Source organism: Plectropomus leopardus, chromosome 7 (genome assembly GCF_026936395.1).
Source record: "Plectropomus leopardus strain MGB_pleo_1.0 chromosome 7, ASM2693639v1, whole genome shotgun sequence".
NCBI lineage: Eukaryota > Metazoa > Chordata > Actinopteri > Perciformes > Serranidae > Plectropomus > Plectropomus leopardus.
Window position 1 is genome coordinate 14,711,293 of NC_142182.1, and position 16,775 is coordinate 14,728,067.

Here is a 16,775-nt window from a genome sequence, read left to right on the forward strand (position 1 = left end):
CTCAGATGGTCAGAAAAATTGCTGGAACAATTATGCTGAATGTCTCATTGCCAGCCCTCGCTACTATCCTCCCCAGTGATGTAAAAACATCTCATTTCTAGCAGCAGGGCGAGTAACAGCAGCATGTTTGACAGAGAGATAATAGAGTTGAATCGTCTTGCTTTGCTGAGGAAGGAGAATCTCCATGTCGAAAGCAACCAGATGAAAAGCTCGCATTTGTCCCACATCTCATTTGTCGAGGGGTGGGATAGAGGTGTCATTATATGGAGGTAAAGGAGGCTGAGAAGCAAGACTGAAATAAAGAAAAGCAACCGAGCAGGAGGGAAATGAAAGATAAGAGGGTAGAGGAGGAGTTGGAGGAAAGTGTAGTGACATTTGACGTACAATGCCCTCACTGTCAGACGAGCTTTTAAGAATGTCCTCTCTGTGCCATCATGGAAATGAAGCCATGTTGCAATGTGCACTGAGATGCGAATCTGAAACTCAAGATATCAACAACAGCTACAGGTAGTGCACGTACATTTTCTTGCCCTGCTGTGCTTGGATAACATTTACAACTATTTCCAGATAACTCTCATCTCCACACAACTTTTCCTCTCCTGCTCAGTGGAGGCAGAAGTATCCTTCGATTTAAGTTTGTAATAATGTCACTGTTTGCTGCTTTTTATTGCCGTAGCAAGTGTTGCCGCTGTTGCAGCACACCAAGAGCTTCAGAAAACTACAGCAAGTCTGCGAACCAGCCAATAAGCCAGCCAAACAATCTGAAAACCAACAGATCTGCCACAACAGAGAGGGGGGGCTCTGCTGTGCGTCAGAGCAGGGGTGGGAGCTGGTCAATGAGCCATATGAAATGGTGATGGTGTGCAGAGGTAGTTTGGCATAATGTTTTTCGAACACAACTAGTAAGAGGAAAAGTTTGACTCTGGATCTCTGGAGCTCAGCATCACTTTTTGTCCAGGAGGGAGGACAAAACAGAAGGTAGGGAACAATGGGCCTCATGCAGCAACATTTTCTTGAATTAAAGGCAGGTTTTGTGCTATGTGCAAAGACTCTGCAACATGACCGAGACTGGAGACATGACACCAAAAAATGTTGCACGAAGAAGAACTTCTGCAGGACTGAAACTGATGTAGGCCAACTGTTATATGAACTTAAACAAAGTAAATGTGATTTCAAAGAAATGTCACAAAGTATTAAAAGTAAAAATACACATGCAAAATGGTTTAAGTACATTTCATAAATCAAAATAATCAACCAGCAAGACCTCATATATACAGTAAGTTTGAGGAGCTGGAACCATGAAATGTTTTTTAAAGGAAAAATGACTTGCATTAAAGAAAGTTAATTTTCCAATCAGTCAACTAATTATTTGCGCTGCACTTGTATATTTTCATATTTTTGATTTGTGCGAAAAAATCTTATTTGTAAAGTAGTGATCTAATCATAATAGTGGAGTAAAAAATACAATATTTCCCTCTGAAGTGGAGTGGTGTAGAAGAAGTAAGTGGCATGATATTAAAATACTCAAATAATGTAAAATTAACCTCGGAGTTGAACTTATTTACTGTACTTTATGGTATCATATATATAAATATATATGTGTGTGTGTGTGTGTGTGTGTGTGTGTGTGTGTGTATGTATGTATGTATGTGTATATATATATATACATATATGCACATACGTGTGTGTGTGTGTGTGTGTGTGTGTGTGTGTGAGAGAGAGAGAAACGTGACATGATAGGAAATCCCCAAAAGCATGTTCTAGAACAAGAAGAAGTAGAACAAGGAAGCAAGAAAGAAAGATGTAAAATGTATAAAATAAATAAATAAAGAAAGAAACATTTAAAATAATGAATGTGCTAGAATATTCCAAAACATCTGATATAATCTCTTAGCTATCAGCCTCTCATTTTGTTTACTTGAAAACACTCTGACTGAACTTGCGGTGACAGCTTGCTTTATAACCTTCTTTTCGCCTGCAGCTTTTCCCCGCTGTAATTGCCACAAATAAAAACTAAACTCTTAAAAATAAGAAGTTATCCTGAAAAGGAAAAAGAAAACAATTTTCCAAAATTATCTTGCAACACAAAACTCAATGGCCACTGTTACAGATCAAAACACCAACAACTGATTCTCTATCAGCTGTAACAGTGTGGTTGGGACTATCACTACCACTATGGTGGATACTAAAAGGAGGGATTTAATTATTATGAATGACAGAGAAGTTCAATTAATAGAGAGATGTTAAAATTCAGTGCACAGTGGCGGGGCTCCTCTCAAAGCAAGTATGCACAGTTGTACGAAAACAAACACAGCTCCAGAGTAAACTGCAAACTTTCCTCTTCTCTTGAATATCTTTCCTCATGGCTGGTCACAATAGGGGGAAAAAAAAGGGAACAGTGTTTGACAGCGCTCAGAGAGCTATGCGGCGCTCCTTCACAAAGCAGCTCACATGGTAATCAAGCCGGCGAGCAGGCCTTTGAGACGCAAAACAAAAGAATGACAAAGTGCAGCCCTTGTCCTCTCTTTCTCTTGCTCTCTGCTCCTGCCTCCTCTGATACTCCTACGCTCCGTGCAGAAAAATAAGATAAAAGATGGAAACAGTCAGACGTAAAGAGATAACTTGGATGATAGGTGAAATGGAACGAAAGGAGATGAGTTTTTTTTTTTTTTTTAAAAAAAAGCTGTAATAATACTGGATAAAAGAAAAAGATGTCAAGATGGGAATATATACCATTCAGCTAAACTAAGCAAAATGCAAAAATGCTACTAGAGTTTCATATTGGGTTGCAGTCAGCAGGGGAGACCCGTCAGACCTGCTGTGGAGCAGTGGGGAGCCTTATCTGCACCACTATCACATACTTGGTGTTTTTTATCCTTTTGTGTATAAGAGCAGGATACAGTTTTATCTAAATGGCAGCCACACAATGCTAGCAAAAGCCCTTAAATGTCAAAGTAAAGAAAACTTTCCTACTCAACTTTGCCCGGCGAGCTTTTATAAATGGAGATGAATTCCTATCCCACCTCCAGATCTGGCAAATGTGTAAATATTCATAAGTGAGCATTGAAAGGGAAGAATGTGCATGATAGTGATTTCAAAAGAAGGGTGACAGGGAATACGAGTGAAAACTACGAAGAAGGATGCGCTCAGGGACAAGCACGCTACGGTCACTTTACTGTCTTACATCAAGAATTTCTGACTTTTCAACAGAGCTCTGAAAAAAAACATATCCACAAAGGTGATTACAATGCGACCAACATCCCCTGTGTTTCTTCTGTCTCTGAGGTTTATCTGTCCTCTCCTCTGATCCTTTCTCTGTCTTTGCTGAGAACCAGCACAGCCTCGAGGAGAGGTGACCTTTTCCATTAACCACCGCTACAGAAAGCTCATTCTGAGCAGCAGGGAGCGCACAGACACACTCTTTGATGATTGATTGAAATCCTGCTCAGTCCGGATCACTTACAGTAAGGCGACACCAGAGCTGATACAGCCCGGCGCTGCATAGAAACCCTATGAAAGAAAATCCTTCTGCAGAGGTGGGGAGTAAAGAGCGGAACCGGGCCCGAGCGCGGGGAAACTGACAAATCCCATCATGACAAGGATCATGATCGTCTGCAGTCGATACTCCCACCTGACATCTGTCTCTGTGGCACTCCCTCTTTTCTTTCTCGCTCTCCGGTGGCTTCTCATTTCTTAAAATTCACCAACAACTTGCTCAGTCTCAGATTTACACTCCTCTCCTCTGTGTCTCCCAGCAGCTTCCTAGTAAATTGTCCAAATTGTGTTGGTTTTTATCTCTCTACTGAGGAAAATTGGTCTTAATTAAATCTAGATGGCATTGTTTAACAGTATGATTGCTGCATTATTAGACCCTCCCGCTGCATACGGAAGACACACCTGAATAGCTTTCCACAGCAAAGCTCATCTCATCTGGACACAACCAACACAGTTCCAGGTACAAACAGATTTTTCTCCACAAAGGGCTGGGAATATTAACAGTCACAGCCACATCCTCTCCTGGTGCATCCTGCTGCGTGTCCCACCTGTTGCGTGAGAAGGGTGTCCTTCTTCTGCCCTGTCCCTCCTCCCCAAATGCTCGTCCCCCATTTGCAGCGAGCGTGCCAGCGGGCAGACAGTGCCATCATTCAGCTGCTTCCTCTTCTGCTCAGCTAAACACTGGGGCTAAAGTGCAGACGGCAGCTAGATCGGGGTGGTGCGCACTCTCAGACACATGCAATAACACACTGGGAAAAAAAACAAACTACATCACACATACACATTTCCCTCTCTTTTACACTAAATCTCTCTGTTTCACTCGCTAACTCCCTCTCTCTCTCACACACACACACACACACACACACAGACAAATCTCCTGCGGCAAAGCTGTGGCAGCGGGCCAGAACTCTCATCTGCATGGGGCAGAGCTGGTACCTTGATGGTGGCTTGTTAGGCAGGCCAACACAAATTTCATTAACCCCGAGGTTAACACACTCCGGACTTGTGTTTTTCCCAACGCTTTTGCTCACCTTCCAACCTAGCCTCCCTTCATCCCTCGATCCTATATCCACATCTGTTAATATTACAAGCAACACTTGAGGGTTGTGAAATGCACTGTGGGTATGTGAATGTAACAGATCCTGAGTGTGAATTATTTTAGCACCATAATAAATTCGGTCCAGTAGCACTGTGCATTTTGCACAAGCAAGAAAATGCTAATCACTACTGAGCGAGAGATTACAATAACATATTTTTAGAGATGCAAGTGGGGATGAAACTGAGCAAATGCACCAATATGACAGCATGGACAATGAAATATCTGCAAACGCATAAGAAGAGCAGGAGGTGTTATTTCCCCCTCTTAATCCTTCCGTTGTCTCCACCTCCACCACACAGGTCCTACAGCATCCAGGCACATTGACGATGCACTGTGCGAGTTGTTATGGGGACATCGTTCATCCTTGCTGTGGAATTACCCAGAGAGAGAGATTTACTGGGTTGGTCAGATAAGCTGTGGGGCAGATTCATGGTAGAGCTTCTGACAGTCCCATCCCAGTTCCCCAGACACAAGCTTACAATGGACTGACTGCCACGTGCTTTTATGATGCAGCCCTTTAAATGAAATAAGACGTCAAAGATTCGGTTGCTTTAAATTAAATGACTGTTTCATATATAATGCAGTCTCTCCATATCAGTACAGTTAGATCTAATCATTTCTCAAAGATTGCACTGTAAGATTCCACTTCTCAATTTTATAATCACAGCACTGAAAACATCCAGGTTTCTGCAGCAATAACTTCCGTCTGAAAATCGAATTATGTGCTTGCTCAGTCTCAGAAATATTTCTGTTAAGCCAGCCAAACAGTATGGCTGTAAAGAATATAAATCACCACATTAGTACAGCTACAATTTCATAATTCACCCCTTTCAGGATGTCTCCTGATGAAAAGCTTTTTCTTTTTTTTTCCCCCCATTTTCATCTGATTAACGGAGCTCTTACACAGTGATATAAAAGGCCCCAGGATTCCCAAATGGAAGCAATCTTTAAAAGTCGCACTGCCCAGCTGGGTTCACATGTGACCCCGGTTTAACATGCCCAAACCACTTTGTTGATGCAGACTTGCAGACTGCTCCCACGCTGGGCTCGGTGTTCCTGTAAAAGCTTCTAAATTCAGCTGTCAGAAACACACCTAAGATATACAACACGACTGCCTCGGAAATTGCTTTTTCACTAAGCATGCAGGTTGTTTATGGTTTTGTTATTTTTGCTCTGTTCTTCCTTCTCCCATTAACAACTGTTCACCAAAGGGGCAATAGGGCATCGAGCCGCTGCATGACTCACAAATCTGAAAGGTTAATTGACAATATTCATTGTTACATGAATAAATAATGGCATGAAAAAGGTGCTGTGTACACTTGAAAGCATTTACAAACGCCGGGATTACAGAGTGGTTCTGGCCGAGGTAAATCTGACCATCCGAGAGAACCACAAGAGCTAAAATTAGGAAAAGTGACATCGGAGGGCATGGTTACCATGACAGCCAGCAAGCCTGAGGGTGTTGCTGCTGAGATACAACAAGCCAAATCCAACTTGATACTGAACTGCAACTATGTCCAAGTGTGTTTGTGTGTTTGTGTGTGTGTGTGTGTGTGTGTGTGCGTATGCGGTTGGAGTTTCACCTTCCTATCAAGAGATATGAGCACAATACAATGCTACGGCATCCACATGTGCTTTATTTTTAGTCTCTCTGAGGATATTCAACGCATAAAAGCTTCCTCAAAACCTTTGAATTCATCGGTCTTGATAAAATAAGCGCTGAAACATCCCACCAGCCCAGCATGTTCCTCTCCATATGTTGTCTCCATGGGCAACCAAGCAGCCAATCTGTCGAGGCCCCTGAGACTTCCCCTTCCGACTTCCTCCTTATCCCTTCAGAGCGGGGATGTGTGCATTATGAGCCATTTTACAAATATACAGGCAACATATTTGTGTTTTCGTACAGGGGTTGTTGAGTGTATGCACGTGTGCGTGCCTCTACATGTGTAATCATAGTTAATCAATAGAGGCCTGTATGCAGCAGCCAGCCTCCTCCTCCTCAGTGGACCTGTTGATGCTGGTAAACAGGGGGGCTGTTGTACAACTGGGTGGCCGCATAAATGTGGCACTCATCTAATATGCACCGCAGCGCTGCCTGCCAACACACTTCCTCATTGAAATTCTGATTAAATAAGGCTAGTCTGGCCACTGTGCAATCTGAAAACTATTTAATTACACCTTTTTGGCTTTCCTCATCATCACACTTACAGCAACTACCTTGGCTTTTAAGAAAAGATAAATGAATGCCCCAAGAAACACCCAAATATTACGCCCCATTGGACGTAATGTGTGTGTGTGAGGGTCTGTGTGTGTGTGTGTGTGTGTCTGTGTGTGAGAGTGTGATTATATTTTTCTGACTGGCTGGTTCGTAAACAAGAGAGGCTAAATGATACACTCATACACAGAGCAAATCAAGACTGCTCTGTTGTATGTATGTTCTCTACCTAAAGTTCACTCCTCAAGCAGAGACGTTTCACAGGGTAGGAGGCATAGAAATACAATAAGAGTAGAGCAGAAATTCAAATCAACATAGCAGCACTGCCAGAGTGGCAGCCATTTTTTAACTGCACTGTTAGCTTTGCAAAGAACTATGACCTTTATAGCAGGCTAATGTCCGTATAAACTTACTTGAGGCAAGTTGAGAACTCACTCAGGTGAGGTTTTGCAGTACAGAGTGGTGGGAAGCATGGAGAAATGGGTACTTAGCTCAGTACTTTTACGGGTATCAAACTAAATTATGTTGGTATTAACAAGTAGTGATCCACTTTAAATCCACTGGTGCCAAATCTCTGTACCAGAGAGCGCATCTGGGTGCGAACGCCAGGGCCCTAAAGCCTGGAAGCCTACCATGGAGCTCCAAGGCTGGAAGTGGAGCTCCGCCGGGTTCAATTTCAGACAAGAGGCGAACGCACCCAAATGCCAAGATGCTAGCCACAGCTCCAGCTTATGGGCTCCCCAAAGAACCCAAACTATCGCTGTAGTGATAATCTGCTGTGATGCTTATGGCATCCTGTCTTTTTTCTTTTCAAAACTACTTTGGTAATAGCCTATCACAGCGAGACAGATGGACTGTGACAGAAGATAGAGGAACTCTACGTGTGATGAGAAAATAGCAGAGAAGCAGAATTGCTTTTAAGTCTACATTCCCCCTGAGGCTTGTTCAAAAATAAAAGTACTGATGAAGGTATGACTGGGTACCAGTACTGAATTACAGGTATGGGTTTAAAGCACCCAATTCTGATCAAGAGGTGTCTTTTGTGTCCGATCTCCGTTGATTATAGAACCAGGCTACATGATGAGCATCAACAGGAGAGAGCAAATATAAAACACTAGCTTAGTATGTACAGATGGCCAAAACAGAGTTCTCAAACTAGTGACTGTGACACACTTTAAGGCCCCGCTGACGTGTGATGTCACTAAAACAACAACCAACAATCACCTTTTTTTAACCACTCATTTGACAACAGCAAACACTTAAATGTCTGTTATCCTCTTATTCTATTTCTGTGGTAGGAAGTAACTTCAACTTCAATAATTTGCCAGAAATCAAGTTCCTCACTTCATGAGCTGCCGTTCATGTGTGCCATTACCTCCCTGATATTGGATCCGTCTCTCTCTGTCTCTCTCTACTTTCTATAAAATTACAAAAAATGTGAGCGCACTGCCCATCACCATTCAATCACCAGTCAATCACACAGCTCCATCCTGTTCTGAATAATTTAGTGTCCATTTCAATGTGTCTGCAGCTGGCTTGGTGCTAAATGATCCGTTGAAATGATTTCTTTGCCTGCCCACCACAGTGTGATGTCAATGACCACATATTACTTTTTAGGTAAATTACATGTTCATCAGACTAGCGAAAATCAAGCGGACACAATACATAGACTTGGTAATGCACAGGTTGGGCTCGTAACGCCACAGCTCATATAGACCCAGCAAAACCCTTTAAAACTATACGATGTAAATGTCACTAGCCCGGGAAAAACAAGAACATTGCTATTTGAAGCTTGCTCGTGGCAATCAGCACCTGTCGAGAGTGCTTTCCTTTCACCGCCGCACCCAGATTCTTGTCAGCCAGACCACAGAGTTCAACCTCAGACTTTCCATTACTGTTCTGAGACTGGAGTGGGCCTTTTTTGTGTCTCTATGGATGTTTTCTTGTGAGAACTCAACACAATGTCCAGAAAAACAAATCAGGAAACACGCAGCAGGAGATGGTCTATGTCAGATGCGTTCTCACCTACTGGAAATACTCCGTTTGGTTTAGGAAAGCGTGGAGCTTGGGTAAAGTGTGCATGAGGCAGGACATGATGCAAAAAGTATGCTGCGGAAATTGCAGTCTTTTGCTACATAGCTGGTTGGTAATTTGGGTATTAACGAGCAAGTCTCTTGCCGTTCCTTGAATTTGTCTCACTATTACGCTATCAGTCTTTACCAACAGAAGATTTAGAATTTCGTCATCTCTCCAGTTAGATGCTTTTCTACGTGTAAACGAACCTTCATCTTCATACTCAGATGTTTGGGTTTTTTTTGCTTTCCGCCAGTCACATGACAGGAACTTCATCAACCCGCCGACTCACTGACTGAATTCTCCGGACTATGACCTGCTCTAGTCATACTTGGGCTCGGACATTACACGGACTTTGAAATAGTGAGTTTTTTGTTTAGTTTAGCTCTCTTTTACAAAGACGCCCTGATTACATTGCAAAAAAAACCAAAAACAACAGCACACTACAAAATACATCTGCAAAACATGAGAAGTGTGAAACTAAAGTGCATATTAAGGCAAAAACACACAATAGGCACTGCACACATCAACAAATACTCAAAAACATCAACGCTAAGGACATCATCACTCAAGGATAACATGCATTCACTGCGCTCTGTCAGTCAACAGAGATTTAAATTGATTGAGAGGGATTAGTGCGTCTAATTTTAAGAGTGTCTGAAGGTTGTTCCACTTGTGTGGGCCATAATATATAAAAGCCAATTTCCCAATTTAGGTACTGACATGATGATTTTCGAGGACCAAATAGTCTTGAGACCTACTGCAGTGAGACGTTGCTCTGCACTTAAAAAGACCTACAAGTCACTGAGAAAGTTAACCAAGAAGTGCTTTGTAAATAAACACTTTAATATCTATTCTAGCTGATTTGGACATTTTCACACACACATACAGATCCACCAGGTAATGTCTGATAAATCCAGGACTGCAGTTCCAAAACACACACAAGTAGGTTCATACAAATCACTACCACATGGAAAGAGCAGTTACAGCTGGTGGATGTAATGCACCAAAGAGGTGGCAATGCCGGGTTAAAAGACGACAAAAGGCCGCCAACATGTGTAAACAAAGAAAGTTTCAAAGCGTTCACAAAAGCCATTGCAAATGTTTTATGAAGTAGAAAATGTATTCAAGGCGTTTGTTAGGTCTTGAGGATACGCATGATGTGTTTCAGCGAGAAACGTTGAATGCGTTACAAAGCCGTGTTTGTTTGCCATGAAGACTCTGTGGGGGACCATTAAGAAGGTCTCCTCTCAAAGTCTCAGGCCTCTGCCCCCTCATTATGTTGACCCAGTCAACCAACACATGAGCACACAGAGGTGAGCCGACTGAACTTTGGAACACTTTACACAGAATGTGTGTAAAATCACCTGCTGTAAACTGTCTCCGACGCGCTTCTCAAATCATTATTCACAATTAGATAGACGAAGCCTCAATGGGGCACTTTATGCCAAGATGTTTATATTTCTCATAAGTCTGCTGGTCATATGCCAATAAGACATTATCTAGTGGATGAAGTACTAGCAGCAATCTGTCTAATACGTGTGCTTCCTCAAGGAGAGGATTTGGCTGAGACAAATCTAATTTCCTCTAAAATAGGAACAAGTGGAATGGAAATTTGACAAATTGTCATTTCATATTTAAATAAGGGAGGACTCAGGCCAAAAATGAAATTACATTATTTCTACCTGCCCCACCTCAGTGCAAAGAATCAATGAAGATTTTTGTGTGGAGAGAATACTGCCAGCCTGATATGAATATTTACACACTTCATAGAGCCCCATTTTCAGTAATGGCTACATCTCACTTAGAAACCCTTGGTGCGAGAGGGGACATGTTATTCATAAGAGGTTAAGTGAGTTGACCTGCTCAGATGCCTGCTAAATGGAAGACAGTCAATTAGACACACAGACCAGCAAAGTACAGCATAACAGCTTCTTGCCCTCGCCAGACGGCCGCAGCGGACGAGTCACAAAAGGCATACTATTAGCGGAATCCTTAAAATGAGGAACACAGTAAATTCAGGAAATATCAGCGGGCTATGCGATTTCAGGGAATGAAAAGGACAATCATGCTTTTGGGCACAAAATCAGCAGTGCAGCAACAGCAACATCACAAAGGCTAAAGAAAGCACAATGCAACGATATCCAACAAATCTGCTTAGTATATGGGGACGAGAGTGACCATTCATTACATCAACTTCATCTGTGAGACATAATATCATGAGCACCTGTATGATACGGTGCAATGCAACACCAAAGCCCTGCAATAAATCCGCCTCATATGAGGCTTATTATGTACATTTTTGTGTACTTTTCTTGAGACATATCTGCCATATACATTCATGGTGGAATAATATAAACGTCATATATGTGGAATTCATTGCAGGAGCACTGTGTTACATTAGTAGCTCATGACACAATCTCACAGTTCACTTAGCTGCAGTTACCAAACACAAGAAGCCAGAGTGGCAGCCGTCAGCCATCAGTATGATTCAGGACTCTCAACATCAGAAAACTAAATCTAGTCTGTCGCTGGGAAAACCCCACGGCTGAGATCAGAGTCAATGAAATGATCCCTGTGTGTCACTGCATCGTGTGTGCCAGTGCATGTGCGTGTGTGTGTGTGTGTGTGTGTGTGTGCGTGCGTGCATGGTGTACACTCTTCAAGGACATCATAATCATTGGGTATCACTTTACACAGACAGCTGCGGGAGACAGAGTACACCGCTGTCCCATGTTGAATCTGTAGTAACTGTGGGTACGTTATGTCGCCCAGCACCTTTCATCAGTATTTCTTTCATTAACATTTCCTGTACGATGCTCTGCATCACTTACAACCAGCCGTATGCGCTGTGCACAGTGGCTTAATGCAATCAAGCGTTGGTAATACGAAGCATCACAGCAGCAGGTGGAGACCTGCCTCCCCTGCACTGACCGAGCCGCTGATATTTTCTTCTAAGTCTGACTGGCATGCCTATGACCTCTGTAGCCACCTTCATGAACAGCCCTTTGATTATTAATGTTGAAGGCGGGGGTCTGGCTTTCGACCTGGCCCGACACCGCGGTGCTCTTTACTTAGCCCAGAGAAGGAAACTATTGTTAATTTATGAGACAGGCTGCCTCTCTCTGATACTTCTTCTCTGGTCGTACCCATCACACAACCCACAGGGAGGACAATCTGTGTGTGAAAGTCAGCAAGGACACATTTGTCATAAATCCATGCAACTACTTATATTTATAAAGGGACTTTTTGCGCCTGTGGTGTTCATACTGACCTTATCGTGAGATTGGGATTTTGACATCTCTGATATACTTGTTACTACATTGCAAAATCTGACATGTTAATTTTACTTTTTTTAAAATCTAGAAAACCAACTGCCTTGAAAAACGTAAGTAAATAGAACTATTGGTCTTAATTTGTGTTTACTTTACAGCTAGCTGTTAAGTCTACTCTTAATTTAGTTATATTTACTTAGTTTTGTGAAGTTGTTGCAACATAAAAATGACAAGTTTGATTAAATCAATCAGTCTAAGTATACTGTGCTATATATCTGTATTCTGCTGGTTGCAAACTGGCCAGTCATATTTGTATTTACTTAAACATGTTGACAAAACAGAGCTTGTAAATCCCCTGAAAACTCCTCTTTGTGATGATCAAGTTACATCAGGCTAACTTTGTTTACTGAAGTTATAAAAGAACAAGGTAATATCACTTGTCATTTTTAAGTTGCAAATACTTCAAAGAATTAAGTAACAGCAGCTTAACTTGGAGTAAACTTAACAATTAAATATAAACATATGTTAAAATTCATAGTTATGTTTACTTTACTTTTTCAAGGCAGTCGGTTTCCAATATTATTCGAAGTAAAATCAGCTTGTCAGATTTTACAGTGTATGTGGTGACTTTACAGAGGCCTTACGATGCTGTATTGCATTTTTATCGTTGAGGATGTCACCTTAATATTCCTTTAATATTCCTGCAGGAGCTCACTGTTCTCAGAGGTGACTTTATAGTGGTGTTGAACTAGTTTATGGTACTGCCTCCTGTCTAACACGTCTTTAGGGGCTGTTACTTCATATCCATCAGGTTAAAAGACAAGACTCCTTTTTACAAAGCCTGACAGAGTAATGCATGAGATGAACAGACACAGAAATCCTACCTTTTCCGTAGTTGAAGTGGAGTTTGATGGTCTTGCCCTGGTTGATGTGCAGGTAGGTGAACCACACGGCGGAGGTGAGCAGCACCAGCAGCAGCAGGAGCTTGAACTGCTTCCGGATCTTCTTCACGGGGAAGCGCAGCATCCTGGCTCAAACATCCTCCGGTAGCCGCCCGGTAGATAGTCAAAAGAGGTCCGGAAAGTGGCTGCTCTGTGTTTTATTTCTGTCTGGCTCTTTCTGAAGGTCTCCCGCTCAAAGCGACGGCATCGCAGGCAGCCTGCGCGTAAACACGAGTGTTGACTACTGCCTTAAAGCGCGCCTCATTCCCCCGGATCCACGGGGTGACAGCAGCGCCAAACGCGTCGTATCCTCAGATCTGGGTCCAAACACCTCTGTGGCAGTCATTGCCTATGAATGCAACCCGGTTTTTCCTCCCCTTTCCCCCCTTATGAATAGCGTGGCTTGTAAACAGGCTTCCCTGCTGGAGTTTCCAGGCTGGCTGCAGCAGCAGGGAAAAGGCTGCAGATCAAAAGCTGCTAAGTTCAGTTAAGAGTGTGACCGGGGGAGCAAAATAGCAGTCCGGCGATAATCTACACAAATCCCCTGTAGCTCAAGCCTTTGCTGACACCGCGACGCTGATTATTTTATCGGCTACTCAAGGATCATCCCCGGGCCATGGGGTTTAGCGCAAAGTATCAGCGAGCAAGAATTTAGTTTCCATGTGGAGAGGTGATATCTCCACAGTGCTGCAACACTTCCTTACAGAGCGACAGTCTTCCAAATGAGTACAAATGACATTAAAAGGCCTCCAGTGAAATATGACTGCCGGTGACACCTCTGACGGATTGCGCGTGTGAAGGTAACCTGATCAGGGGAAGGTGGCAATCAACCAAATGTCACAGCCCTCTGCGCTCCATCTATTGTTAAACACAGCTGAAACTGAGACTCCGATCGAGGGCAGCGGATTCAGATGGAGCGCGTTTTTATTTAAGTCCCGGGAGAGGAGGGGCGATCAACTGTCATCCTCACACTCGGGCTGGTTTGAATCCCCGCGACGAGTAAAAATCAAACCGAGGTTGCAGATTGAAAACTGTGCATGCTCCATGGCGGCCAAACAAAGAGAGATGTTTGATAGAAATACTCAGATGTCCGACTTGAGGTCCAGGGAACAGATGTCCATGTGCTTTTTCCGGTTCGCGGCAGGTGCGTTTCACCAAATTCTCCCCAAAACTACCTGCGTTGTCCGAGTCCAACCGCGCGTGCGAGAAAGATCAAAAGCACCTCATCCGGATTTAAACTAAGAAACACTGATATGTGGCGCTGGCGGCGACGCACTGCCTTGTGTTGTTATTCTGTCATGAGCTTTTTTCCCTTTAAAACGCCGCAATAGCATCGTCCAACCCGCTTGTCGCCGCGCGCAGGGAGAAAAAACAGCTGAGCTCCAGGAAGGGTGTCGCGGAGAAACCAGCAACAAGCAGTGATGTAACCAAGATAGAACATGGTTTTGTTTTGCTACAATGAAACACGTAAAGGGTATCTCCTTTCACTGCACAGCTCAGTACGCCCATCAATTGAGCATCTTAACGTTGCAGAGCAACCTAACCTGGGCGGGAGGGGAATGGCAAGTCTGGCGACCAATTACAGGCCTGCAGAGGGTCCACAGGAGGCGGGATGACAACGTTTGCCCTCACCGTTGCTTGGTAGGCTACTACTGTGATCCATCATCCAATAGCTGAGCGCAAAGCCTCAAACTTGTTAAGCTTTCCTATTGTGCCCTTTTCCCCAGACTTCAAGGATCCATACTTACTTGAAAAATAATGACGAGTCGCGTTTTGGTGCATTGGAGACACAGCTCAAGAAACGAAACTACTGTTATATCATTTTATATGTTCCTTTTATCTTTGCACCTCTTGTCTGCACTTTTGCTATTTTTAATTATTTTTTTAATTTTATTTTTTTCTTTATTTTGTAATTCATTTTACCTTTCATATCTTATGTCTTTACTGTTTTATTGAGTCTATATCCTTTATCGTGTTTTTATATTTTATTCCTCTGTAAAGTACTTTGAATGGTTCTGTTGTATGAAATGTGCTGTACAAATAAAGCTGCCTTGCCTTGCCTAATATGGGTAATGGATCAAAACGCCATCTGTGCACGGATATACTAGTTTTCTGTCAGTTTTTGGCTCACTCATCCGATATTCCTTCTTAAAATAAGTTTCCTGCAACAATCGTCCCCCATATGAGCTATTTTTTACAACAAACCTTTGAAAATCTCAATTGTTATGATCGTCACCGAAATCACCAAGTGAAAATGTATTTGGTAGTTTTTTTTATTTGTTTGACAAACTTCAATAGATGCCTTTTGCTGAATAGTTTTCTCATTCTCAAATTCCCTTGTTTTATTTTTTATTTTATATTTTGTTTTTGCCATTATAAATCCTCCCATCAAGTATAATCAAATATTTTCAACAACAAAAAAAATTCGATGATGAGTTTCAAATATGACTGCAGCTAATGATTATTTTTTCATTATCGATTAATCTGCCGGCTATTTTCTCAACAAACCAATTAGCTTTCACTCAAAAAGATGTCACAAACGGTGGAAAATGTCCATCATAATCTTGCAGAAACGTGTTTTGGTGACGTGAATTTCTTGTCTCATCTGAGTGGTCGTCTAAAACCAGAACCTCCCAAAACCAGAACCTCCCAAACTTCAGTGATGTCAGACGTAGTTAAAAGTCCATCTAGTTTTTGATAGAAAATCAACTGCAGTCTGATATTTAAAGAGAAGATGACAAAATCATTCTGCAGATTTATGATTTCAATATGGCTGACATAATATTCCTTATTTTGGCTTTGCTGCTCGTTACAAAGGAATTGCACATCATGTAGCCTGTGTGTTGTGTGTGTGTGTGTGTGTGGTGACACCCTGCAAACGCACTCAGAACACGCGCATGACTGCCGCCCTCTGGTCAAAGATGAAAGAGCAATCACTACATTAAGGCAACAGAGTCTTAACTACAATCGTTGCAAGTTGGTGGTGCTTCAGTCTTGTGAGGGAAAAAATACAGGTAGATAAATAAGTGGATATTCCATCTCACCATCCATAACACTATGCTGCCATATCATTCATATTTTAGAAACAGAAAACATTTTTTGACTTGTAATAGCAGTAAAAAGCACAGGTGGAACTAATATCTTTAACAATGGCTTTGCATCATTTCAGAGTCCCAGTAAATCCAGCTGATGGTCAGAACAGTGAGCTAGCAAAAACAGTGTCTGGGTCCAGGAGCTAAAAAATAAAGTACACAAAAAAACTGTTTATAGTGGAAAAACAGATTTTTTTTAGTGTGCTGTTGATGTATAGGCTGCAGGTAGCATGTTGTTCCCACAACATTGGCTAACATTACCTACAAGTTGCAATACTGTTTTAAAGAAAACGTTTTAATCTAATGTTCAAAGAATGTTTTAAAGATGTTAATCATTTCAATTAATGTCCCTATGAGGTTAAATGCTCACTAAGATGTGACGTTATACCTGCAGCATTCTGAGGATGTTTTCGTGATGCTGAAAACATTCCCACAATGTTACATGAGAAGAAAGGAAGAACATTTTTAAATCAACATTCAGAACAAGTTATTGAGGCCTGAGAACTTTTTTTTATTTTATGAAAATTTAACATACTATATGTTACAAAAATCTTTAACATTTTTTTATATTTATAGAGAATGTTA

The 16,775-nt window shown here is 42.1% G+C and overlaps 1 protein-coding gene across 1 annotated transcript in view; it reads right to left on the minus strand.

The window, feature by feature from the left end:
• Nucleotides 1–14,882, minus strand: part of b4galnt4a (beta-1,4-N-acetyl-galactosaminyltransferase 4a) — a 165,271-nt gene extending 150,389 nt beyond the window's left edge. Inside the window, exon 1 of the mRNA XM_042495373.2 lies at nt 13,042–14,882. Coding sequence (XP_042351307.2) covers nt 13,042–13,183 — 142 coding nt within the window. The 5' untranslated portion in view covers nt 13,184–14,882. The remainder of the gene's footprint in view (nt 1–13,041) is intronic.
• Nucleotides 14,883–16,775: the final 1,893 nt, after the last annotated feature.